General features: G+C 43.5%; 2 protein-coding genes across 2 annotated transcripts in view; both read right to left on the reverse strand.

Moving 5' to 3' along the window:
• LOC138969185 (tryptophan 2,3-dioxygenase-like) overlaps positions 1–26,517 on the reverse strand; it is a 285,267-nt gene that overhangs the window by 123,613 nt on the left and 135,137 nt on the right. The window lies entirely within an intron of this gene.
• Positions 1–26,517, reverse strand: part of LOC138969184 (protein dachsous-like) — an 82,168-nt gene that overhangs the window by 15,887 nt on the left and 39,764 nt on the right. The window contains exons 3-8 of the mRNA XM_070341918.1: positions 12,241–12,424; positions 11,484–11,711; positions 10,602–10,862; positions 6,293–6,459; positions 2,330–3,455; positions 745–1,788 (exon numbers count right to left, since the gene is read on the reverse strand). Coding sequence (XP_070198019.1) covers positions 745–1,788; positions 2,330–3,455; positions 6,293–6,459; positions 10,602–10,862; positions 11,484–11,711; positions 12,241–12,424 — 3,010 coding nt within the window. The remainder of the gene's footprint in view (positions 1–744; positions 1,789–2,329; positions 3,456–6,292; positions 6,460–10,601; positions 10,863–11,483; positions 11,712–12,240; positions 12,425–26,517) is intronic.

The following is a 26,517-nucleotide window of genomic DNA, read 5'->3' on the forward strand; positions in this document are numbered from 1 at the left end:
TTGTAATCCATGTCAGAGTTCAGTGGGTTATAGAAACACGGAAATACCCAGCATGCTTCCCCAGAAAGAGGCGGACGGCTGCCTGAATGGAGGCATAGAGACGACCATACATGTAAAAAACAAAAACAAAAAAACAAAAACACTCGTGCAAAACCATGAGTGAACGTGGGAGTTTCAGCCCATGAACTTCTTCTTCTGCGTTCGTGGGCTGAAACTCCCACGTACATTCGTGTTTTTGCACAAGTGGAATTTTACGTGTATGACCGTTTTTACCCCGCCATTTTGGAAGCCATACACCGCTTTCGGAGGAAGCATGCTGGGTATTTTCGTGTTTCTATAACACACTGAACTTTGACATGGCTTACAGGATCTTTTCCGTGCGCATTTGGTCTTGTGCTTGCGTGTACACACGAAGGGGGATAAGCCATTAGCAGGTCTGCACATAAGTTGACCTGGGAGATCGGAAAAATCTCCACACTTAACCCACCAGGCGGCCGCGGCCGGGATTCGAACCCTCGACCTTTACTTTAGACGCAGAAGCTAAGAACAGCTACTGATACCAAAGAACCAAAGAAAGAGTATTACCATAGCTTAATCTCGAGAAAATATGAATACTCATTTTATACTGTCGGTTGTTTGTGTTTCCACCAAATGCTTGGCATCACAGAACAAACAAACAAACCACGAAACATTAACACAAAGCGAACTTCATTTTATCCTAAAGAACACGACCATCGAACTTACCTGTACTCTGCTCCAGGCGGAACTTGCCATCCTCGTTGCCAGACACGATGCCGTAGTTGACCACATTGTTCCCACTGTCATCCTGGTTCGAATCCTGATCCACGGCCACGATGAAGATGACAGGGTACCCAATCGGCTCGTCTTCAAATATGTGGACACTGGACCTGGACTCGAACTCAGGGCGGTTGTCGTTGACGTCTCTGACGAAAACAACGGCGGTGACCTGGGACGAGAGGGAGAGGGAGACAACAGGGCAGTCATCTGCGGCTTGCACAATTACCGACACAGTGTGGACTCGCTCGTAGTCGATGGACTTGGCCACTCTCAGTTCTCCTGTCTTGGCGTTAATCTGAAAGTAGTTGCCCCCAGTTGTAGGTTTGGGTCCTGAAGCTGACTCGGACACGATGGAATACTGCACAGTACCGTTGGGTCCGGAGTCGCGGTCCGTGGCGATGAAGGTGTGCACGACGTGGTTGACAGCGGTGTTCTCACGCACCATGCGCAGGAACACCGGGTCACTGTCGAAAACCGGAGAGTTGTCGTTGATGTCGACGATGTGGATGATGACGCTGATGTTGCTGCTCCGCGGGAAGGCGGCATTGCCGTCCACAGCCTGAATGCTAAGAGTGTGGGAGGAGGACTCTTCAAAGTCAATGGCACGCACAGTCTGGATGACGCCCGTGGAAGGGTCCACAGCAAACAGGCTGAAGACGTTGCCACCGACAAGGTAGTAGTTGACACGCCCGTTCTCCCCCGAGTCCCTGTCCTCAGCCTGCACCTTGCCAACCTCACTCCCGATGGAGATGTTCTCCACCACGTAGAAGTTGACCTCCCTGGCGTGGAATAGCGGAGCCTCGTCGTTGTCGTTGATGACCTCGATGGTAACGGTCTGGCTCTGGCTCTGACGGGGGCTGCCGTTGTCATGGGCAACGACCTTGAGCAGGTACTGGACCTTGGTCTCGTAGTCGAGAACCTCCTCTGTGGTGAGCCAGCCTGTAGTTGGGTGTATGCTGAAGTTGTTGAGAGCATCCTCGTCAGTGCCCGCTGAAAGAGTTAGACAAGTTTTGTCATTCAAAGTAGCAAGTGCATTGCTTCTCACGTGTTACCTCTGTTAATGTGTTTGTTACTACTTTTCTTTTTACCTTGATAACGTCCTTTCAGCAGGGTTGCTTATAACCTTAAAACTGCGTACAATGTACTGTTGGTGAGAGCTAATCATGTTAGAGAGAGAGAGAGAGAGAGAGAGAGAGAGAGAGAGAGAGAGAGAGAGAGATAGAGAGAGAGAGAGAGAGGGAGAGAGAGAGAGAGAGAGAGAGAGAGAGAGAGAGAGAGAGAGAGAGACAGACAGACAGACAGACAACCAGCCAGCCAGACAGACAGACAGACAGACAGACAGATAAACAGAGAGATGTACAGACGGAGCAAGGGAGAAGGAGACAGGGAGACAGGGACATAGAGAGCTAAACACAACACCATTCCGTTCAAAATGAAAGAAACCTCAAACATATATTGGCAGCTTGTTCCATCCTGCCAGTGCCTCTTAACATCTATCCAACACAAACAGAAGCGCAGAAATGTCGCTTACCAGGGTCTAAGAAGAAGGAGACAGTCCCATTCTCGCCAGCGTCAGGGTCCTGTGCCACGACTCTCATCACTCTGAAGCCTTTGGGTCTGTTCTCTGGCACCGTCTCGGTAATCTCATTCCCCTGACTAAACTCAGGCTTGTTGTCGTTCTCGTCCAGCACTTGTATTTTAATCACAGCGCTGTCGCTCCTCTGAGGCTCTCCGGAATCTGACACAAAGATGTTGAGCGTATAGTCCTTCTCGGAAGGGTTCTGGTCCTCGCGATCTAAGGGTGCCAGGGTGGTCACCTCCCCACTGTAGGTGTTGATGGCGAACTTGGTCTGCCGCGTGGTGAAGTTGTATTGGAGTCTTCGGTTGTCGTTGGCGTCGCGGTCGGAGGCTGTGACCTGGCCGATGTGGGAGCCGCGGGGTTGGTTCTCCAAAATGTTGAACTTGTACTCCCTGCGCGAGAACTCCGGGTCGTTGTCGTTGGTGTCGTTGATGTGGATGCGGATGGTAGCAGTAGCAGAGAGCTGGCGGGGAGCGCCGTGGTCCGTGGCCACAACAGTCAGTGTGTACAGGTCTTGGCTCTCACGATCCAGCGTGTCTCTCGTGCTCAGCACGCCTTGCACTGTAAAGATCCCAAACACGGACAGATAGGGCGAGGATTCTAAGCTGTACGACACTCTCCCGTTGTGATCTGAATCCGCGTCCGTCGCTTTTACGCTGCCAAACTCGAAACCAATCAAGGCGTCCTCGCTGACATAGAAGTCATACAGCCTTTGAGTAAAGACAGGGCGGTTGTCGTTAATGTCCTTGACATTGACAGTCAAGGTCATGCTGGAGCTTTTTGCGGCTGACCCCTGGTCCTCAGCGATGACCACCAGTTCGTAACTATGGCGACGCTCGTAGTCCAACTTGGAGCGGAGGAAGACCTCCCCTCTGAACTCGTCAATGTCGAAGAAGTTGTCAGGGTCGTTGCCAAGGCGATAGACAACGGAGCCATTGTTGCCAGCGTCGATGTCGATTGCACGTGCGATGTAGACGGGGTCCTGCACGACAGTGTCCTCGCGCACCTCGATACGGAGAATACTGGAGGCGGGGAAGAAAGGGGCGTTGTCGTTGACGTCCAACAGGGTGAAGTTCACCTGAGAAGAAAAGTGAATAGTCAATATAGAGTGTTGGCGGTGGTGATGGATATTGTTGAGGTGGTGAATATGTGTGTGTGTGTGTGTGTGTGTGTGTGTGTGTGTGTGTGTGTGTGGGTGTGTGTGTGTGTGTGTGGGTGTGGGTGTGGGTGTGGGTGTGTGTGTGTGAGTGTGTGAGTGTGTGTGTGTGTGTGTCCAACAGGGTGAAGTTCACCTGAGAAGAAAAGTGAATAGTCAATATAGAGTGTTGGCGGTGGTGATGGATATTGTTGAGGTGGTGAATATGTGTGTGTGTGTGTGTGTGTGTGTGTGTGTGTGTGTGTGTGTGTGTGTGTGTGTGTGTGTGTGTGTGTGTGTGTGTGTGTGTGTGTGTGTGTGTGTGTGTGTGTGTCTATAACAGTTCATCACTTTTCTCTTTGTTGATGTCATTCTCTTTTCTGTCCTCCTTTTTTTCTCCATGTAAATATATCTTGCACATCCTACTTAAAGAAACTGGGAACATGCTATATCGTGCGATGCCCCTTACCTGATCCTACAATTTTTTTTATCTCGGTGATTTCAGCGGGAAAAGGGCAGTGCAGAGGAGGAAGGGGATAGTTCCTTTTCAGCACCCGCTCCGCTTCATCGCTCTCATACCATCCACATCCCCCCCCCCCCCCACCACCCCCACCCTTCAAAAAACTTCCATCGGATGTTTGAGTAGGTTTTCACACTTTCAACACGTTGCTCTTTGTGGCCCTTGATGCATTCCTAGCAATTGAGTCACTTATAAATCAAAAATGCCTGTTCGACAAACATACTACTTCATTTCTTCGTGTATCCTGCCTAAACCGACCGCACTGAAAGAGAGAGAAAGAAAACAAATATAGTAGGCACTCCTGGGTATGAGCAAGCCAGCAGACATTCAATCCACCTCTCCCTGTACCCCGGGTAGAATGAGTTCACTGAAGGGTAGCATTACCCCGACAAAAGGCTGACCTAACCCGGGTGTCTGGTTGGGCTAAGTGGATCGGGTATCGTGATCAAGATCACAATGGGCCCTCATACTTCACAGACCTTCTCTTTGTTAGCCGCTCAGCAAGACACGCGTTGTCTGCGAACAAAACGACCTTCACGGGAACAATGAGCAACGCTTTATTTTGTCATCTTCGGTCTTGATCATTGATCATTTTATAAAAAAAAATACACGGTTTTATTTGGGCGTCCCCGCTTTCTGTCCAACCTTTTTTTTTTTTTTTTTTTTTTTGGGGGGGGGGGGGTGGAGGGTACAATGGGAACGAGTTCTCAGCAATAAATAACGTAAATAGCAACACAAAAAAACAAAAACGCAGACATTTTTTAAATGTTCTTGCTCCTACTTTTTGAACCTGACACAACATCTCTATGCCTGTTCAGAATCTTCACTGAGCGATCTCTTGTAACAGTGTTCCAATAACTTCACTTATTCCTCCTGTAGTCTAAAACAAAAACCTTTTTGCAAATCTTCACTCAAAAAGAAAAAATAGACATATTCTACTTGCATTCTTTGATAATATCTACTAGCTTTTACATCGCAAATAGGGGTTAGAGTTTGTTTTTTCTCTTTTCAAATGTGAGCTGGCTTTGCAAACACATGCAAGTTTCAAGTTCTGATTATTTACAAACTGAGAATATATCAAGAACCTGATAAGATGCGTTTAGTCTGCAAATTTTACAACTAAACCCGCAAGATAAACTGTGGTCTACACATAACTGAAGGGCACTTCATGAATCCTTCAACATTTATATTTGCAAAATTGGCAAGTGACCTCAAAAATCCCTATAGACACCGTTTTGAACAACGTTGAATGCGAATTCAGTCTCACACAAGCTGTAATTGGACTTAGAAAGGAGAGTGTTTGTACGGGGTAGATACACTCATGTACACTGCTTACAAACAAAATCAAACAACTCGAGAACACCCTAAGCTGCACTTCGGCTGCACAGTATTTGCTTTTTGAAAAGACATGGCATAAATCCACGCCTTCTGAAGATGCGCATACAGCTGGAGATGTACACTTCTGTCGGGACGGATTGTCCACAGTCTAATGCGTTTTTGTCCACAGATGAAAAGCTACCTTTTATGGAGAATGCTTCGCTTGGTATAACACCGAAGTGTGCTTTACTTCATCACGCGTGAGTGCTGAGAAAAAGAACCCTATTATCCAAAACCATTTTAAACTTTTGAAATATCAACACAGTTTACAATAAAAAAGGCCCCTTTGCAAAAGAGAGACATCTTTAGACGGTTTCTATTTTTTTCAAGAACTTTGAACCCCAGAACACGAAATCTTTTTTTTTTTTTTTTTTTTCAGAACAGGGGACTTTAGTATAATTTCGAGGAGATTGAATGACTCGGGCAACTGTGGTGCTTGCCTCTCTATACTCGTGCTACTGTTAGTAATGGACTTCACGACACAACATAACTTTGCTTCACATTCCTCTCTGGAAATGTGCATGTATTCCCACATCAATGCACACGTAGAACTGACATGAAAGCAAAAATCCCAAAGATATGCATTGAAAAAAAAAATGAAAAAAAAACCCACACACACACACAGAAAATCATGTCCCAGGGAATTCAAACACAATAAGCAGCCTACGATAATTGACAACAGAAAGAAAAACAGACTGACAGACAGAAAACGAACAACAAGGTTCAGAAAAACAGTAATGCATGTAACCACACCCTCCCCTCCTCTTTTCCATCCCTCGGTCGCTCTATCAGCCTCATCAAAGATAGCACCTTACTGCATGAGGCCATCAAACAGACAAACACACAAAACCCCCCCAGACACACTCAAGGAAAGTATGCTTACCTGTGCAGTGGAGTAGAGCACCCTAGTTCCAGTGGTTTGCGCTCGCACCCCCAGCAGGACAAACTGCTGAGCCTCGCGGTCAAGCGTGGCCTTGGTGTAGATATTCCCAGTGGACAGGTCAACGCGGAACCAGTCCACTGCGGAGTACACGATGCTGTACTGAATACCTGCAAGGAAAGATGTACAAAAAAAGGTGTTAGTTTAAATGCAATTCTCTATATTACAATATATATATATAGATAATGGATATCTGAAGGGAAATAGAAACACCAAAATGTTTAGGTAATATACACTTTGCTTGTTGGACTTTCTGAAGTTACTTCACACATGCAGGTACAGAAAATATTAGGTGTAATAGGTTATTCAGTATACTTATTTTACTTATTACGAAGTGAATTGATTTAAACAAGATTTTATTAAAGAAATACAGGGTGGCAAGTATATGCGATATAAACATTTGTGACCACACAACAAGCTAAGCTTAATTTAAGTGTGGTTATAAATATGTACATCTAGATGGGAAATGTTATTTCACGTAATGTCAAGGTCAGAGAATCTCTTATACCCTTATTAGGCATGTAAGACAGACAAGATACAATTTTTACAAAAAAGAAGAAAAAATATAGCAAAAGAATCAGAGGATGTGACAGAGGACGGGAAGGGATTTAACTTTATTTTTCAGCAATACCGGGGAGATATAAGTCGGTAAGGTGGGTATAAAAGGGGGAGGGGGGGGGGGGTGTCAGAGAGACGATGACTGTCACAGACTTGCCAATGTAATGTTTCTGCAGCAGCAATAATTTCATCCAAAGTGTTGTCCAAACAAATTAAGCGGAGATTAGTCATGTGAATACACAGAAAAACCTTTAAGAAAGATTAACTCAAACTTGACCTTCAGTAAAAGCGTAAAAGTGAATTGTATGCCTTCTCTGGTCAAGTTGGTGTACCATGTCCATTTTGTTCTATCTTCTTTAGTTCGATCTTCTGTCGTTTGATATTTTGTCGTTCGAGTCGTGTCGTTCAGCTTACATTATACACCTTTTTAAGCAGGATCGAGTCCGTAGCCTAACAGTTTACTTTCTAACATTGTTCCTCAAGGATGTCTTTGGTGCAAGTACACGATCAAAAATAAATATGTTCCTGTAATGTACGGCAAATCCATGTAAAAAAAAAAATTCACAAAAAGGGAATAAAAAAACCATAAAAAAAATGTTCCTGACTGAAACTGATTGACTGTTGATATTGATAATGACATTTATATCCGATCAAGAACTGTTTTTTATGGTTGATTTCTGGTTATAAAGATAATTGAATTTCGTTTCGATGTAAACGTCTATATGAGATTTTTCAGTTTGATAATTATGAACATAATATTATACAGTGATACTTTAAGTTGTTGTTGTTGTTGTTGTTGTTGTTGTTGTTGTTGTTGTTGTGGTTGTTGTTGTTGTTGTGCAACCGTAGTTGGTTCTTTTTGCGTATATCTTTCGATCTGTTCTCCTTTTTATCTTCAGGAAAACATATAGGCAGTTAACATGCTATATGTTCATTTCATTGTCCTTTCTTACATAACAAAAACGCAATTCAGGTGCCAAGCTTAACAAGAACACACACACCCTAGTGATAAGATCAGAACACAGTCGGACTAGAACCAAGCGGGACTTGGCAAATGCCGAAAATCCGTTTTGCAGACATAGGGCCTCACAGCCCCCAGACACGCAAAGATGTACCGATAAGAGCGTAATACATTGCAATCACTAATACGATATTCTGCTTTTTACCCCTACCATCTTTTCAGCGTTAGAAAAAAAACATGCCTTAGTTCGTTGGTGGGAGAGGGTGTTTGAGAGGGGTGGGGGGGGGGGTGTGAGAGAAGGGGGTGCGTGCTTGGCAGTGTCTCGATCAGTGTCTGTCAGTTAGTTCGTCTTTCTGCCTGCCTTTAGTTATGCCAGTCTGTCCGATGGTGAGTAACCCCCCCCCCCCCCCCCCTACTTATTTTGCTCTTCGTATTCTCAGGATTACAGCCAGAAGTCATATCGGCGCCTGAAGTCTGTGTCTACATTGAAGTTGATTTATGTCCGTCTTCTGACAGAGTCACCACGGTTTTAACATTTGGCAAACCTTTGCTCAAGATCCAATTTCTTCGCACAGGGTTGTACAAGCTAATCCGCTGCATTATCAGCTATGCAATCGAGAATGAAAATGCTTGCGGTGTGAGTGCCTGAGGCAAGCAGAACATATCTTATAACACCACAGCAGCTGAAAATTGCCAGACCGTGCAGTCTTACTTTTATACAAAGTCATTGGCCCTCGATGAACCCCATACTCTGTGTAAGTAATCTTGTAATAATCTTACTATGTTACCGAAAAACAATCACTTTATCACAGCATATTTCCGAACTTCATTTAAGCTTTGAGGCAGTGTAAGTGAGTACCCTGTTACTTTAGTCCATTCAAACTGTGCACACACTAACTGAAGCAGGATAATATCTGATTATGGCACACAGGTCGGACAAGCAACCTATCATTTCTATTACTTTATATTTCCACTCAGTAAATATAGTCTGTACATTTCTATCAGGGTACGTTAGTACATAATTTTCTGCAAAGTATGCAATTTAGACACACATATTCAAGTAAAATAGGCAATTTGAAAAACAAGAAATCAGAAAAAAATTATAAAACAATTCATAATCAAGCACAAGAACCCATTTTTTAGCAAAGACTTCTGCGTCATGGAGGATACGTATTACTACTAATATTCCCACCTTACTCGTAGTCAAACTGCATAACGCATTGTAACTGACAAACGTATTTATAGTCGTATTCAAAATGAATCACTCCGCGTTGTATTTCCTCTCTGTTTAAGTCAGAATTTTGTATTCAAAAACTATACGAAACACAGCCTCAAATGTTTTAAACTATATCAGATTATCTGAGTGTGAATGCACCTCAGGGCCAGCTGCCTTCTCTGTTAAATGGGAAATAGGGCGTGTAGCAGGCTAACACACTGATTGAAACAACAGATACCAAGGCTACACTGCAGAAGAAAAAAAATCTTCAAAGAAAAAATACAGGACGTCGTACTTTGGAACATTTAAAATTTAATTTAAAATGTCAGATAAAGTGAGTTATGATATTACGTCCGCCATCGTGTCTATTTTTCTGTATTATATATACTGTACATGATCCGCTAAAATATGAATATTTGTTGAACAAGCCTTCACAGCCAAAAAGTAACATTTGAATTGTAAGTTAAGATCTATTTTGTTTTTAACCTTGAGTACGGATACAAATGTCCTGTATGTACCAACGTCAATATATTGCAAATGATTTAAAGCGGTGTTTAAACTAGACAGATGGCACGTGTGTGTAGCAGTTTATTGATTGAAGAATTTGTCAGTACAGTATATCTAAGTCTCAGTCAGGGCCTCAATGTAAACACACGTTATGGAGAGACACTGCCAGCAAAAGACGTATCAAAGTGTCTTATGCCTGACGAATCTGACAACTCTGCCCAGTCAGACAGGTGGGCTGACGCAACCAGACAAGACTACATCAATCAAAAACCGTTTGAAGATGAACAAAAAGGTAGAAAACAAATGTAGACATAAAGACTAAGCTAGGGAAAGCATGATTCACGTTTGCAAACATATTAACATATTACCAGCAATGATATGTATGCAAATCAACAGATAGACATGTTGATATGTTGAATTATTTAAAGCTCAATTTGAATGATATTTACATGTACAAAACAAAAGTTGGAAAATACAAACAAACGCACTGTCAGCAAATAAAAGATAATAAAATGTAACCATAAGGAATGAGAGAAAGCATGATTCACGTTTGCAAATATATTAACAGCAATGTATGCAAATAACCAGATCGACATGTTGATTTACTGGATGGTTTGATGCTCCATGTAAATTATATGTGCATGTACAATACAAAAGTTGGTACAAACTCAAACAAACGTACTATCAGCATTTTGTTTTTATAGAAACAGAAAACTGGGATGCATGCAACAGACTGAAAATGCACTGTGGCGCTCTGATAATAATGCAATTATGGGCATGAATCATGAAATTCCTGTAAAATTGTGCCCCTGTGATCAAAGGTAAAAGTTTGATTTCAGCGCAAAGTCTGACACTTCTTATGTGTGAACATACAGTGGAACCTCCCGTTTAAGACCTCTACAAATCTGAGAAAATCAGGTCTTAAAAAAGAGGGAGTCTTAAAAAGGGGGCGGGGGTTCTAACAAAGGGGGGGGGGGGGCAGGGTTTTACTTTACATCAAGAGCACTCACCAGAAGCTCCACCGGAAGAAGCAGAAGAATCCACAGTAGCCTCCACTTTGCCCACAACAGTGTCCACCCCTACATCCTCAACTACGGTGAAGTTGTACATGGTGAGGGTGAAGGCGGGTGGATGTACTTCCCCACTGTACACGCTGATCTGCACCTGTGCTGGGCTCTCCGATACCCGTCCACCCTTATCTGTACCCTGAACTTGCAGCCGGAACACGCGATTGGTACCAGCTGGGAACGTTTTCGCCAAAGAGATGGTGCCTGGTTTTGGGGAACAAAATGGATTGTTTAGACATTGCGTTCTCTAACAAAATCGGGACAACAAAAATGAGGAAATAGATTGTTTAGACTTTGGGCCAAACAAAAATATATGTTGGTTAAGGGTAACATGACCCAAAAAAATAGAGTCGGTAGGACGGCTTTTTTTATTTTAAGTTTTTTTATTTTTAGTCTCGGTATGGTTTGCAAAATGTGCCAGAGTTTTTTTTTGTTTTTTTAATTTCTTTTGAGAAATGAAACAAAAGTTTAAGGGTCGGAGGGAAAAAAAACGGGTCAGTCGGGTTACCCTAAACCAACATATATTTTTGTTTGGCCTTGTGTCTTCACGAAAAACATACAAACACACAAAAATAAACTCAGACACATATATAGATGCAATAAAAACCAATAGTCACATCTTTCTTAGTAAGATTCTGCCATTCTCAAATGAAGATGAAGATGTTTGCATCGCCCAATCGTATTTTTGTTGTTACTCTTTCCAGGGATTTCTTTGAAGTTTTGTTTTTGCATATACATTTTAGGGACTTTAAAAAAAAAAGAATATTTGACTTAATTGACCTTCACTTAAAAATAAAAAGTAAAAAGTAAAAATGTTCCACTCACCACTGCCAGCGTCAATACGGAAGTAGTTCTGCCCGTTGTCGTTGACGAAGGAATAGCTGACTGTGCCGAAGTCTCCGGAATCTCTGTCGGCTCCCTGCACGGTCAGAAGAGGTCCTGTCGCCACCGTGGCCTCCAAGTTGAGGGCGTACTCCTGGGGCTCGAAGTATGGATTCTCATCGTTCACGTCCGACACTGTGACTTGGACCACGGCTGAGGCGCTAAGTCCGTCTGATAGAAATGAAAAGAAAATAATAATAACGGAATGATTCTCATCGTTCACGTCCGTCCGTCACTGTGACTTGGTCCACGGCTGAGGCGCTAAGTCCGTATGATAGAAATAAGAAGAAAATAATAATAATGGAAATAACAAGAAAATAAGTAGTTGATGGAGGGCCCCCGTGTTACATTCTTACAGGAATGCAGGACGTTGTGAGAATGCATTGGAGGGGGAAGTGAAGTGCTCATAAATTCAGACTGATCTATTTCATTGCACTCCTCTTTGTCTTCCTCTTACATTCTCCTCTGCCTTCTTTTTTCTTTCTTTTTCATTTGGATGTTCATGATTCCCAACCCTACAGATCAACAACATCATCATCACCATCACCATCACCATCATCATCATCCTCACCACCACCACCAACACCGCCACCATAACCAGCACCACCGATACCACAACCGTCATATCATCTTTAAAACAGCCACCACCACCACAACTGTCCATCACCAACAAACAATTCATCCTCATGCTCGAACTCACCTCTATCAACAGCCTGAACCAGGAACTGGTAGCTGGTGTTCCTCTCGTAGTCTAGGCCTGGCTCCTGGATGCAGATCTTGCCCGAGTCCTCCATGATCTGAAACTCCGGGGGAGCCTCACCGTTCCGGACCATTTGGTACTTTACAGGGGCGCTGGCACCGCATTCTGGGTCCGTGGCATGCACCTGCAACAGGTGAGAAAGAAGGGAGAACCCCGTTTAGAGAACAGGTGACATCATTTGTCTCTCATTTTCCGCACACTTGAACTGGCTGAAATGGCTTTCAGACGGGAGAAGGGAGGAGAGAAGTAAAACGGGATGGGGAGTGTGTGTGTGTCTGTGATGCACGTGTATAAGGTGGGTTCGTTTTGGGGAAATATGGTGTGTGTGTGTGTGTGTACGTGTGTGCACCATGGTTATGTTTCTCTTTTCCTCCCGCGAGAGAAATGTCTAACCCAGCTGCTGCGCCTGTCGCAGAAAAAGAAACAAGGATGTTTTACGAGTGTGAAACGGCCTGGTAAAAACAAAACAACTCACAGAGGTATAGAGGGCGGGGCGTGGAAAATAGTGGAATGGAATTAACGTGAAAGGATGAATTGAGAAGGGGCAATAAATACGAAGGAAGAAAATAAATCAAAACTGACTTTGTAGGCTGCATCACATTTTCAATAAGTACTGCATAAAATCTGCGTCGTCTACCGCAGTCGCAACAACGCACAGATAATTCCACGATTGTTAAAAAAGGACATACAACAGAGATTCAGACGGGAAAATAAAACGGACACAAAGAAATAAAGAAAAATAGACAGACAGTCACAAGGATGGCGACAAAGGGACACACAGGCAGAGACTGAGGCATATAAGTAACACAAGTCTGTTCGCAACCTAAACACGCAGATTAACGGAGTTAATGCACATAATGGTACTTGATAAACAGCCATCTATACCGCACGTTAATTCTGGGCCACAGACACAATGTGAGAATGACTATTGAAAACGGGGTAAGATGACACCGTACCGCCTAACCTTGTTAGAAAAGTGACACCTCTACCTGCTGGCGAAGAATGCAGGAACGAGCAAGGCCGTGCAGCTTTCTCAGGTGTGAGAACTTCACCAACTCACATAACTTATTTTTTTCTTTTTTTGCGAGGCGGACGGGATGAGGGAGGCGGGTGGGGTGGGGTGGGGTGGGGTGGGGTGATTTAGCGTTCGGGGATTGGGGAGGAGTGGATTCAGGTGGTGCTTGCGAATAATTACAGGTCTTCCTATAGGATCCACCAAGCCTGCTTGCCACAATGGTGTTTTTTTGCGCATCTGTGATGCGGTCTAATCGGAGGTATACGAGAAGAGATTCAAAAGTTCTTAGTTTCGGGTAAAACTGCGACATACTACTGGATAGAAACATAATAAAAAAAAAATAACAAGACACAAGAACTGTACTCCATACAAAAAGCGGATAGAATATCGTTTCACGTGACTAGTTTAACTTTTTCTGTCGTATTTCTTTCTCGCCTTCAAATATATTTCTGTTTGTTTGGCAAGGGTATGACTGTGTGCGCGTGACTAACGTGTGTTCCTGTTTCGTTCTCATACCTGAGAGGCGCCAGTACGACTAAGATCTAGTTTTCTTTCAGACATTAATTTCATACCAAAGTTTACACCGATGCATGCTTAATTCAGCCATCTTTACTCCTTACATTTCTCGGAAAAAATATCAGGTTTGTTGAACTACATTGGTTTCTTCGCAGGACGCTGCGAGAACCCTTCTTAAATAAAAGAACGGAGGCGGAGACAGAGAGGGGGCACTGAGAACAACAATTATATCACGCAGCAAAATCCCACAACCCGATTACACAATAAAAGCCAGAGTCAATGATTTGGTGAAGGAGAAATCATCTTAATGTCCGTTTGGGTTAATCCTTCGCCAAGTCAGTGGACGCAACAGCGAGCGGACAGGAGGTGAAATGACAAACAATAAGGACGGAGGGAAAAATGTGTGTGAACAAGCAGATCAATACCGCCACACCGGAAAAGCCTCCACAAAACAGAAGGACGTCCGGGGCTGGACAGCTTAACAGAACCTGACGAAATTTGTTCAGCGTCCCTGCTAAAAGACACACACAAACCCCCCTTTACCCCCCTGTTACGAGATCACCCCCGCCCCCCCCCCCTCCCTCCCCTCTCCACTTTCCCTCCTATTCAGCAGAGCACAGCCTCGTCCCCTCTCCTTTCTCTTTCCTCAAGCTCACAAAATCTGTTTTTCTCAACAATGCAGAAGCTCTGACAAGAGACACACCCCCCGCCCCCCCCCCCCCCCCCATTTCCCTCCTACAGAAAGCAAAGCAAAGCAAGATCTCGTTCCTTTAAACCAGATAGTCCTTCTCCCTCTTCCTTGCTTTTTCTTGTTTTTTATTTAGCCTAAAATGCAGAACCTCTCACAAGAACAAGCCTCAAACCTCCCCTCCCACAAAAGCTGAAAACGACAGCCTCTTCTCTAACCGGATCCCTCTTTTGCCCTTCTCGGCTCCCCCTCCCAACTACCCTCCCCTTCCCCATCCCCTTCTCTGTGTAATCTCAGAGCGGACTGTCAGGGCACGAAGCTTGTGAGTGGGTCTTTGTGGGGCTCTTTTGTTGCCTCTGGACACCAAACCTGGCCCCCTCCCATCTTGCTTGTCTGCCCTTTGTGTGGAACAGGCGACTGTGTGGTATCGATATTATATCGTTCCAGTATTTTTGCAGATTGTACAGATTGATAAGACGGAAAGCCTTGCGCGCTGTTGAGATAATTGTGTATGTCAGCCGAGTACAAATGATATACTGGATTATAATATGCGAGTGTGTGTGTTGGGGGGGGGGGGGTGCACGTGTGTGTGTATGTGTGTGTGTGTGTGGACATGTGTGTGTGGACAGTGTGTGTGTGTGTGTGTGTGTGTGTGTTGTGTGTGTTTGTTTGTGTGTGTGTGTGTTTGTGTGCATGTGTTTGTGTGCATGTGTTTGTGTGCATGTGTTTGTGTGCGCGTGTGCGTGTGCACCCTGCGTTTTACTGTTTCTTTTTTTTCTTAAAATGCACTGACAGTATTAGTAACTGTTTTCAAGAAAGGCCATAATAAAACACCATAAATGAGTGAATAAATGAATAAATAAATCCAGAATATTTCAATTATTTAAAAAAAACATTGAGTCTGTAGCTCGTTCACACAACTTCTGTCTAAATCCCTTTTGAAAAAAAAATGTACCCTTTATGTAACGCTTTTAAAGTGTCTCGAATAAAATCCTTGGGACAAAAACAGTTAAAATGTTCTACTGTTACTTTGATTAGCAGTTTTACAGCGACTTCGCGCATGAAGCTGCTGGGAGTTTTACAGTAACCTTGACCCATCTACCCCGGGTAGACATGTAACACGGGCGCAGTCAATGCACCCCTGTCCCCGCCAACCGGACATAAAAACGCAGTGAATGCAATGATTACTCCCCGCTTGTTTATTCCTGCAGGGCCTTGGCATTTTAGTTCATTCACTGGAGACAGCCACTGTCGCTGTAAAACAGGGGCCTTTACTCGCTCACCTCTTCTCCCAACACTCAAAGAAAGAAAGAAAGAAAGAAAGAAAAAGAAGGAAAGAAAAAAAAAGACAAAAAAAGACAAAGAAAGAAAGAACAAAACGAATGGTTAACAAACAAACCCAGAAAGTATTTAAACAACCAGATGGAACAAAACGAAAGAAAGACAAACAATGACAACCCCACAACAAACGAAAGAATGTGTAGACAGAAAAAAAGGAAATTCTTATAAGTGAGAGGAAACTGAACAATAGACGCCGCAACATGAGGAGACATGCGTTACGTGGAATAAATCAATCATAGACTAGTGCTATTTAAAAGCGGTAAAAAAGTTTAAAACTCTGAAAAGAATAATCAGAGGTATAAATGGTATTCAAATCAACAACAATGTATCCAGCATGTATATATTTGAGAGTCTAGATGTTTTCCCGCAAAAACACTTTTCTCCTTTCCTCGAGAACAAAATAAAGCAAAAACAGATATTTATCACAGGTAACAGAGACACAACAACCGGTGCAAATCCAAAAACCAAACAAATGAGTCTACAAGCAAGCAGTCGTAAATTTTCCAAATTGAATTTAAATGGAAATGGAGAAAACAGACACATCTAATCCGTGTTTAACCCACCATGGCCCCACACTGTCCCATCCCACTACATTGTAGAACTCTATTTAAAAAAAAAAAAAAGGTTACAGCAGCCAAACCTGACAAAGTAGATTATTTCCATGTATACGAAATTACCTCGTATGCACATCACTACACAACTTCAAACGTTGCCCGTGGTTTCATTGCTACCATTTATAGACCAAAGCATCAACATGCGCCTGGTCAGGTAAGTCGATAAACTTTGTGCTTGATCCACTGATGCAAATGAGAAAAGTCAGCCGTTAACACAAACGGGTTTGCTCTGGGAATGTGTTGGGTCAAACATTCAATGAGAATAGTAAAGTTTTGCACAAACCGATTGTAAACTACACCTACATTTGGGTGTCTCACATCCACTGACAATCCGCTAGATGAAGGAATAATTTATATATACTTTTACCAAATCTTGCTCTGAAAGCTTTTCTCGTTTTCGAAGGTAACAAAATTAATTGTCTCCAACACTCCAAGCTGTGTTTGTTGTTTGTTCTTGTGTGTGTGTTCATTCTATATGTTGTTGTTGTTATTGTTGTTGTTGTTGTTTTAGCTGTTGTTGTTGTTGTTGTGTAACCTGCTTTTGTTGACAACCTGTGTCACTAGCACTCTGTTTATTGAGCTCCTTCGCCCTATACTACTGTACTTGCTCGCTCTCCTTTATATCGTTACTGTCAAGATGATGTCAAGAAAGGAATGGCTAAAACAATCGTCACAAATTCCAGTGTGCTACCGCTGTCATATTACAGACGCCTCTCTCTTATACGTGTCCCTCTCTCTTTCTCCTTAAAAAAAAAATCCAATCCATCCCCATCTTTCTCTCCCGTACAATGATATCATCATCTTCTCTATCCCTGGGACTACCCTTGGCAACCCTGTATATAATGACTCCAACCTCTCTCTCTCTCTCTCTCAGCCCCCCTCCTCTCCCATGTCCTCCCATCACCTCCCTCTGTCCATCTCTCCTCCTCCTCCCCGTGGCTGTCGAGGAGCTGTGAAAGGAGGCAAGGCAAAGACAAGACGTCCTTGGCACCACACCTCTGTTTGCTGTGCACAGAGGGGAGGGGGGAGACGAACAGACGGATGGGGCAGACAGCGGGGAGGTCGCAAACACTCCGGCCCCTACTGGCCACACACAAGGGACTGACCGTAGGGCCACGTTTGACACCTCCACACTATACTCTGTTTGTCACCGACTTGAAGACCACTATCACTAGTCCTGCACCAAACACCGAGCTGTTAAGAACAACAACACTGTGCTTTTGGCACTGATACAAAAGACACACGAAGCGGTTTGCAAAAACGGCCTAAGTACTAGACGTCGACGACGAAGACGAATGGACGATTTTCAACAACACAAAAGCCTTAATATAGTGGAACCCGCCTTCAAGACCCCACCCCCTCCCCCAAATATTGAATCGTTTCCCCTTTACTTACCTAGTTTTCTAAGATTGTCTGTTCCTAACCCGTGTAATTTTACCTCCATTTTAAGACTCCTCCACCCCACTCCCCTTTTGTGTAGAGTTTTACATATATGGTTGGCAGCCTTTCTAAACGGGGGTTTCACTATTGTAGACGGAAGCCACTGCAACACGATGGACTGAGAAAAAAACCTTACTAAAACTGGGTTAAGGAGGAGTATAAACTGCACAAGGAGAAATTAACAGTGTGCTGTTTCCCTATGTAAATCAGACTGTAAGGTATGAATAGAGAGATTATAGTCTCTGCGATGACTAGTCAAACACAAATTTGAATCTGAAAGCTCTCTGCGATGGAGCGCTTGCTGCAGGTATTATGGAGTAATACAGGCCATAAGTTCAGCAAAAAACGAATTATTAAGCGACGAGTCGGGGTAGGTTCTCCTTATTTGGTTCGCTTAGAAATTACATCGCAAAGTGCTCGATGCAAGCATAGTAATTGCTAGTCGCAAAGAAACTGACACACACGCACACAAACACACACACACATACACCACACACACACCACACACACATACACACACACACACACACACACACACACACACACACACACACACGTAAAATATAGCCAGTACTTATCCCCATTTTAGACACAATATCAGATTCCTATCATTTCCCTCCCTTTCTTTTACGATAAAGAGATGTACACACAAAAACATTCTTTTTTTACGACAACACAAAAGAGAGAGGCAAACCGATTTGATCAATACTCCTGTAGTCTGCATCAAAGACAAAATGATGCCAATTAATCCGCGTGTTGGAATAACAAACTGCATGCACTAGTAGCCTTGAACTCACACGGTGCTGCCAACAAAAGACTTCGTGTTTCAACAAAAAGGGAAAGACCCAACAAACAATGTAAAGAAATCGTTCCAGGTGGGAGGCCCATTAGAAGACTTTTTGCAGAGTGATTTACGGTTTACAGAACGCCTGCCTTCAGTGCTGACCCCACCAACCATAAAACGAGACTAAAGACCAACGTTCCCAACCAACGCCCGGTTCTCCTGGGAGGGGCCATCAAACAAACTTCTTGCGTTCCAACCCTCGTATGATAACTAAAGTCAAAAATATGGCCGACCAGGGTCCATACTCACACCCTCAAAGAGCGTGACTCGGTCGTGTTATGAGGTTTGCAAAAGAGGTAATAAATACAGAAAGAGGACCACTGTAAGAGCTCTTAGTCCCCTTTGTTGCAGCATTCGTCATGGCGTGAGAGGGAAAAGTCCACATCGAGTCGAAAAGTATTCTCACCCGAGTAGTGACCGGCCATTTTGTGACGCTTGAAAACATGGTAATAAATACAGAAAGAGAGCCGCTGCAAGAGTTGTTGGTCCCTTTGTCCACGTGGACAGCTATTGTCTTGGCAAGAGACAAAAGTTTAAATAAAATCATAGGTGTATATATACAATTGACCGCCTATGTAGACAGGAAATGTACACAGCACAGTGTATCTGTCGAGGAAGGACGGTCACAAAAGGGGCAATAAACGAGGACGACTCGGACTGCAAGAGTTGTCGGTCCTTTTGTGACAGCTTCCATTACGGCGAAGGGCGAACAGTTGAGCCGGCATTACGGTCGACAGGGAAAACTGTAGATCCAACAGTAACCTGTTCACCAACAATGACAGCAGAACGGTGGCCCCAGCCCTGACCCGGCATAAAAACGGGTCCATCATTTGATACCCAGTCATTGCTAAGTCAGCTATGAAACGGTGCCCTTTGCCTTTGAACCTGGCCGGCTAAATCCCCCCTACCGCCCTACAGTTTTTATCCTAGGCCAAAATCTGCTGGGAGATGTGGTCAAAAGGACGTAGGGCATTCCACATTGCTGCTCGGATCTGAATCATCACAACCGCTTCGCACAGAGAACCCGGCATAAAATCAGAATAAAAATCAGCGATTATGCAGAATTACTGCTCCTTGTGGAGATTGTCCGTCATTTTGAATCAGAATCAAACAGCTGAAGGCTACTCTAATCGGGTTTTATGTCCAGTAAGCAGCTTGACCGACGCTCATTTCTCTGGATTCGTAAAACTTGTGATTTGCATCAGTTCTTTGAACTTGCGTTCAATCTTCACGTGCGTACATCAAAAGCCCAGGTGGTACATACAGTTGCTAAGCAGGATTGTGTATTTCATGTTTGTTCTCTCTCCATTGGGTTGTCCTTTATTTTTCTCTTTTGCTTAAAATAAAATCCTTTTCCACACACCGACAGGAACACAGTACACATGCACATACGTAGGCATGCACGCACCCACACACACACAGACACACAACGCACACACACACACACACACACACACAACACACAACACACACATACACACATACACACACACACACAACTCAACTCAACTCAACACAGACATGAGCAGACTTAACAGACTAAATTCTCCTCGCGGGACAAATAAAGACATCCCAGAAACAACCTCTAATCCCTGCCCGCTCTAACAGACTTTTCTCCAACCCAACCTCCTGAGTCTCAAAACGACGGGTGTGAGTCCTGAAAAAGATGAATGCACTCTGAAAATTCACAGCAGACGGCTTTCAATGGCTCCACAGTCCTTCTACACTGTCACCCTCAACTCCTAACCTCGGCTGTCCATTGTGTGTCGTCAATTTACGAGGTACGCAGGTCGTGGTCAGGTTAAAGGGGTGGGTCCGACCTGTCCACTCAGGACACCCACTGGGCTATGGACCGCAAGAACAGCCTTGCTACCCGGTGGTTGGGGGGGGGGGGGGGGGGTAAGGGAGTGGACGGGATTAGGAGTGAACGTGTCAAGTCGTACGGACTAGAATGAACAGGTAAAAATGAGAGCTAGAAAAGACTCACAGCAAAAGAATTGCTTTGGGAACAATTACAAATAATGAAAGCTTTTGTAACGGGCATAATGGTGGGACGGGCTTGTAGTGTGTGTGTGTGTGTGTGTGGTGTGTGTGTGTGTGTGTGTGTGTGTGTGTGTGTGTGTGTGTGTGTGTGTTTATGTGTCTCTGTGTCTCTGTGTCTGTCTGTATGTGCGTGTCTGTCAGTGATCCTCAATACGCCAGAAAGTCCTCGCAATAGCAAGACTGTTGTTAAAACAAAGACTGAGTTCTCCCACCACACATCCACCTACTGTTAGTATTTCCGCCAAGAACGTGCCAAACACATGTGCCCGTCACTGAGAATGTTTTGTCAAAATATTTTCGGAGAAGGAAAAAATCACATGTCTACGTAGCTATGCCTGGTGTGGTCGAGTTCAGTGGCTCCAACAACCAACAGGTAAAGAACAGGACTGACATCAGCTTTTAATAGCTACACCCCACTCTATTTCCTCCCATGGACTGAATTATTCAATGGTACCTTTTTTTTCATTTAAACTATCATGTTAGCCACCACAGGTCCGTGCAGCCCCCCCTCCCCCCTACAAATTAAACCTGAAACACATACCAAAATTCAACTAGCCTGGCTGTTTTTTTGTGTTGAGTTGTAGTTTTGTTGTTGAATTAATACCTGAAACACATACCAAAATTCAACTAGCCTGGCTGTTTTTTGTGTTGAGTTGTAGTTTTGTTGTTGAATTAATTCTGTAACTGACACTAGTGTTAACATGCCAGATTAATTCCGAGAGAGAAAAACAAAATAAAATCCCACCCTGCACAGAACGCGTACAGACTGTTGAATGTTGGTATGGGTACAAGTGGATGCAGGGTACACTCATTCTTGTAACAGCTTAGGCCACACACAAAAAATAGTCTGTTTACGGTATCCCGACCGACCCTATTTTTTCGCGCGACCCTAGACTTTTTTTGGGGCAAAAAAGTCTGTTTTTTGGCAAAATAACTTAAAAATATGTTTTTTTGGAGAGAAAAAAAAATCCCGACCTACTGACCCTATTTTTTTGTGCCTATGTTACTGTAAACAGACTTCTTTTTTTTTGTGCCTTAGACAACTGTTCTTGGTTAACATAACTGTTCTTGGTTAACATAACTGTTCACGCGAGAAGGAATGTATGTTGAAATAAAGAATACAGAATTCGTGTCCAAAATGTGCACTTCAACGTGGACCCGTGATTCATCAAAACTCAGTTTACTTATTGTACCAATATTCCTCAAGCCTTGACAGGACTGCTTGGCTATGGTGACAAGCACAATTCATCTCCGTGTCTCTTCAAAGATATGTACACAACTAAACCGATTAAAACTAGGCGTGATAACGACAGCTACGACAACCGCTGTTCAGATTTATGTAAGTTGCCTAGAAATGGCCCTAAAGCAATACAGATACTTGTATATTTATATATTAAAGCAAAACTGTTTTAATTGTAGTTACTATATGTAGTTACTATACTATACTGAAATGTCATCAAACCGAAACAAAAGAAACTTAGGTTTACACAAAAGAGTAATTCTAGATCTTGTTTATATGTGTGTTTAGAAATAAGATCACACCTAATCAAGGGAATATTGTTGTGTTTGCAGAAAACTGTTCTTATAATTATGTATGTTCGCTTTCTTTGGGTTCGTTGTAAAGTGAGAGCGTTTTTGCTTTGTATGTTTGTTCGTTTCTTGTTCCATGCACTTTTTGCTCCTGTCCTAGCTTCTTTATGTGTTTCGAGTTGAAAATAATGTTCTCCTGAAATTAAAGCTCATTAAATCTTTCGTTAAAGAATGCATTAACCACGCCGAACCCAATTTCACGATGGAGAGCTTCCTATATACCCTTTGGCACCCTGCCACGGCATTGTACCCGATAAAAAGAGAGACGTCAGTTTGCAATGAGAGTAATGCTAAATACAGGCCACCCTACCCCTTCAGGTACCCGTGATTGTGTGCCTCTCACTCCCATCCTTATAACGCGGGATAGGACCCTTTAGTCCTGGGTGCTGAGCGCCTGTCGAGTTTTTCACCGGGATGTTTTATGACCAAATCATATCGATTAGTCGGGTACAAAGGTTCAGACCTTGACAGACGCAGATACCAGAGGTCAGGCGATTGGTCAAATAGTCCATTACAAACATCTGTGTTGTATGCGTTATTCGTGCGCGAACAATAACGTTGGTGGTTAGGCCACACACAAAAAATAGTCTGTTTACGGCAACATAGGCCAAAAAAATAGGGTCGGTAGGTCGGGATTATTTTTTTTTCCAAATGCCAAATAAAAGTCTAGGGTCGCGCGAAAAAATAGGGTCGGTCGGGATACCGTAAACAGACTTCTTTTTATTTTGGCCTTAATACCTTAGTGTAGAACAATTCAGACACGTTGCAAAACCAACACAACAATTTTCAAAATCCAGTTAACACCTGCAAGATCTGATGGATTGTAGAACGGTCAACATTGCATGATTATGATTATCAATAACGGAGCATAGCACAAATTAGTTTTAAAAAACACGTAATAAGAAGTAATCTTTTAGTTTGAAAGAGCAGTGCTTGGAACTGTGCACATACAAAGTTTTCATCGTTGCTCATATGATTCTGAATAAAGGAACATAAACTACTGTAAAATAAAGAAATAAAATCGTCAAAGCCAGTGTTGCAAAGTAAATTTCATTTCGTTTAAAAAAAATTTATTTACAGTCTTCAATGAATGACAAAGACACCAACAACCAACACCTGTACAGGTATTGAACACGGTTGTCACTGACTCATGACATGTAAATGTGAATTCCAATTAAACTGATTTAATGTTGTTGCAATATGACTGCTTTGAAAATAAAAACATCACAAATATTTGTCTAACTTTATTACAACATCCACAAAATACCACACGGATTTGTAAAATCGTTGCAAAGACGGCATTCCAAACGAACAGAAAACGCTGGGACAGACAAAAGGAGCCCAATCACTACAGTAGCAAAGAGAAAAGAAAACACAGCACAGGTTAAGAGTAACACACTTATTGCTGCCAACGAGAACGATAAATACCAAACACAGAAATAATTAAACAAATGATGACTGTGTGCAACAATGTTATTTCCTATCCCGCCTACACCAGGCTACACAAAACAGCACTCATGATTTCAAACCGCAAGTAACGCGTTCAACCAAAAGCTAATTCGCCCAGCCTGAAAAACAGGCAGGTTTTTCCCTGTCATACTCTGGACCGAGTGCACGTCGCAGTTTCACAGCCAGCCCAGGGATTGGCGGCGGGGCTATACCTACGATCAATATACCCGTAACACGCCAAGGATCCACCCCGTTCACAAAATCAATACTCCATAATGGGAGGCCAGAGACCCAACGAGGCTCGCTGTATATATATATGGCAGGTGTATACTTAGCCTGTGGCAGGAGGCATGAGCGCTAGACCCGTAGACGGCCAAATGTCAAAGAGCGAAAGAGCACAGGAAAAAGATTATCTGTCAAAACTGGGATGACAGCAACCTGTGACATGTGCGGAGTACTTTCCTTGATTGAAAAATGAACACCGGCTGTTCTGTTGTAGTCCTGTTATGCCCAAAGCCGAAGAGCCTTGTAAAAAAAAAAAAACCCTTTAAAACCACACGCACGCACGCCCGCACCCCCCCCCCCCCACACGCACACACACACAACGAGAAGAAAGGCTAGAAAGAAGGAAGACATGATGAAGGTCGATTGCTTAATCAGACCTCGAATCTCTACCCCAGAGTGTATTAATTCATACAGCACGGTGAATGCACCGCACTAAACTGCAACGTGAAATGAACATTACACACACTCGAGCTCTGGTTCTACTGCAAGATGCTTCCGTAACCAGAGACAGCGAAAACAATCAATTATATTAATGACTTCAATAAATCAAACAACTACACGTGCATCTCGGGAAATTATTAAACAGAAGTTAAATGGAAAAGACAGTTTTTAAAGTCATTAGCCGCAAAACATCCCGCCGCCGCCAAAATCTGTTAAAGAACACGCACCCTACTTCGACTCAATGAGTAAACCAAAGCAAACACAAACGGCTTTCTCTGAACTATTCAAAAATCCTTTCCTCCCTGCAATTTCCTTTCAGGCAGACAAAAGCTGTTTTCCAAAAGTTCATCCCCTGGATGCTTCAGTGAAAGAGCCTGTCACGTCCAATCCTCGCCGCGCACAAGGAAGAGGATGAGGCGTAGGGTGAAAGCAAAGAAACAAGGGCTTGCAGTAGCGGCATCTTAATTAGCCAGACACCGTTGCAGCAGTTGCAGTAGCTAATGCATCATCCAAGGCAGGCAGTCTTGTCGGCGCGTTCTCACAAGGGGGCTAAGTTTGCCACAGGTATGGCAGACATGCCAAACTTTGGGTGTAGAGATCACGACGCGTCTCTTTCCCCAGTCCTGTCTGGGCCTCTTTTCAAATTCTTCCTACCTGTTAGACTTTGTTAGCGAAGGATTCATCCACCTAGTCAGTTGCTGTGCTGCTGGAGAAGGGGATATTAGAGGGAGGGGTGGGGGGGGGGGGGGTGTCGTTAGCAGACTGGTAGGAAATATCATTATGCAAACAGGCAAGGCAAAATGAAAACCAAACCAGTAGTTAGAGAAGTGTATGGGTTCTGTCAAAACAAATTTGCTTCCTTCAAAGGAATGCTACCAAAGTACAAGAAACCACCCCAAAACATTACAAAACAAAAAGAGCAAACCGGACGCAATTGTCCCACAACAATATATGTAGCTCAAAATACTTCCACTGTAAGACATACAAACATTAGTATGTCAATGAAAACCCAAACCCAGCATTTTCCACGATTCTTAGTTTCGGCTGTCATAACTTGCACTGAGTGGACAAAGACACAAGATTTACCGCGCCTACCGTTTTCAATTAGCACATTACCCGACAGAGTTACGAGTTTGCGTTAATCAACGAAGAATGCAAAACAAGCAGCACTGTTCGGTAACAAAAGTTGAGACCTGCAAAAACTCAAAAGTAAACCCCCAGGGGAGAAACCTGCTGGCAAGCTGCACCATATGTGACGAAATGAAGGAAAACAAACAGGGCTGAAGCCACAGATCGACGTGTAAAAATCCACTCAACGCGCCCAGACAAGCATGTGGCAAACCTCCCAGTGGAAGCAGGAAAGGCGCGGGATGTGTGAACTCGCCCTAAACCAGCCGCAGTTGTCTATCTCTTCACTCTGACCTCCGCCAAGGTGCACACCTCTTCAGCGTGACCTTCTGCGGGTGGTTCTCGGGATGCCATACTTATCACACAACACATGCTGCACGTGCATAAAAGTAACGGAAATAAATGTTCATGTCAACGACGCCCTGATATAAGTATCTCAGGATGGTGCAGAAGTGAACGCTCCTGATGTACGTCTGTGGATCAACAACGGGTTTTTTCCTTAACTTCTCTTTGCTGAGTGAACTGGTCGATTATTAGTTCCTGATCATTTCAAGTGTCTTGGTTACCTCAGGTTCATGCAAAAGTTAACGGCGTTTCCTGATGAACGTCTGAAGATGATCAACGCAGGAGCCTTTCCTGAACGTCTTTTCGCTGCCGAACTGGTCGATCATTGGTTTCTGGCGTCTGCTTTGTCTCTCTTTGTTTGTTGGTAATTAGTTCAAATTATTGAAGAATAACGCAAACGTCAATACTTTGAGATTTATTTTCGTTATCGCAATTACCCGGTAGGATCAGTAAAAAGAAAGGGGTATCAGCCGGAGAA

The sequence above is a fragment of the Littorina saxatilis genome, linkage group LG6 (assembly GCF_037325665.1).
Source record: "Littorina saxatilis isolate snail1 linkage group LG6, US_GU_Lsax_2.0, whole genome shotgun sequence".
NCBI lineage: Eukaryota > Metazoa > Mollusca > Gastropoda > Littorinimorpha > Littorinidae > Littorina > Littorina saxatilis.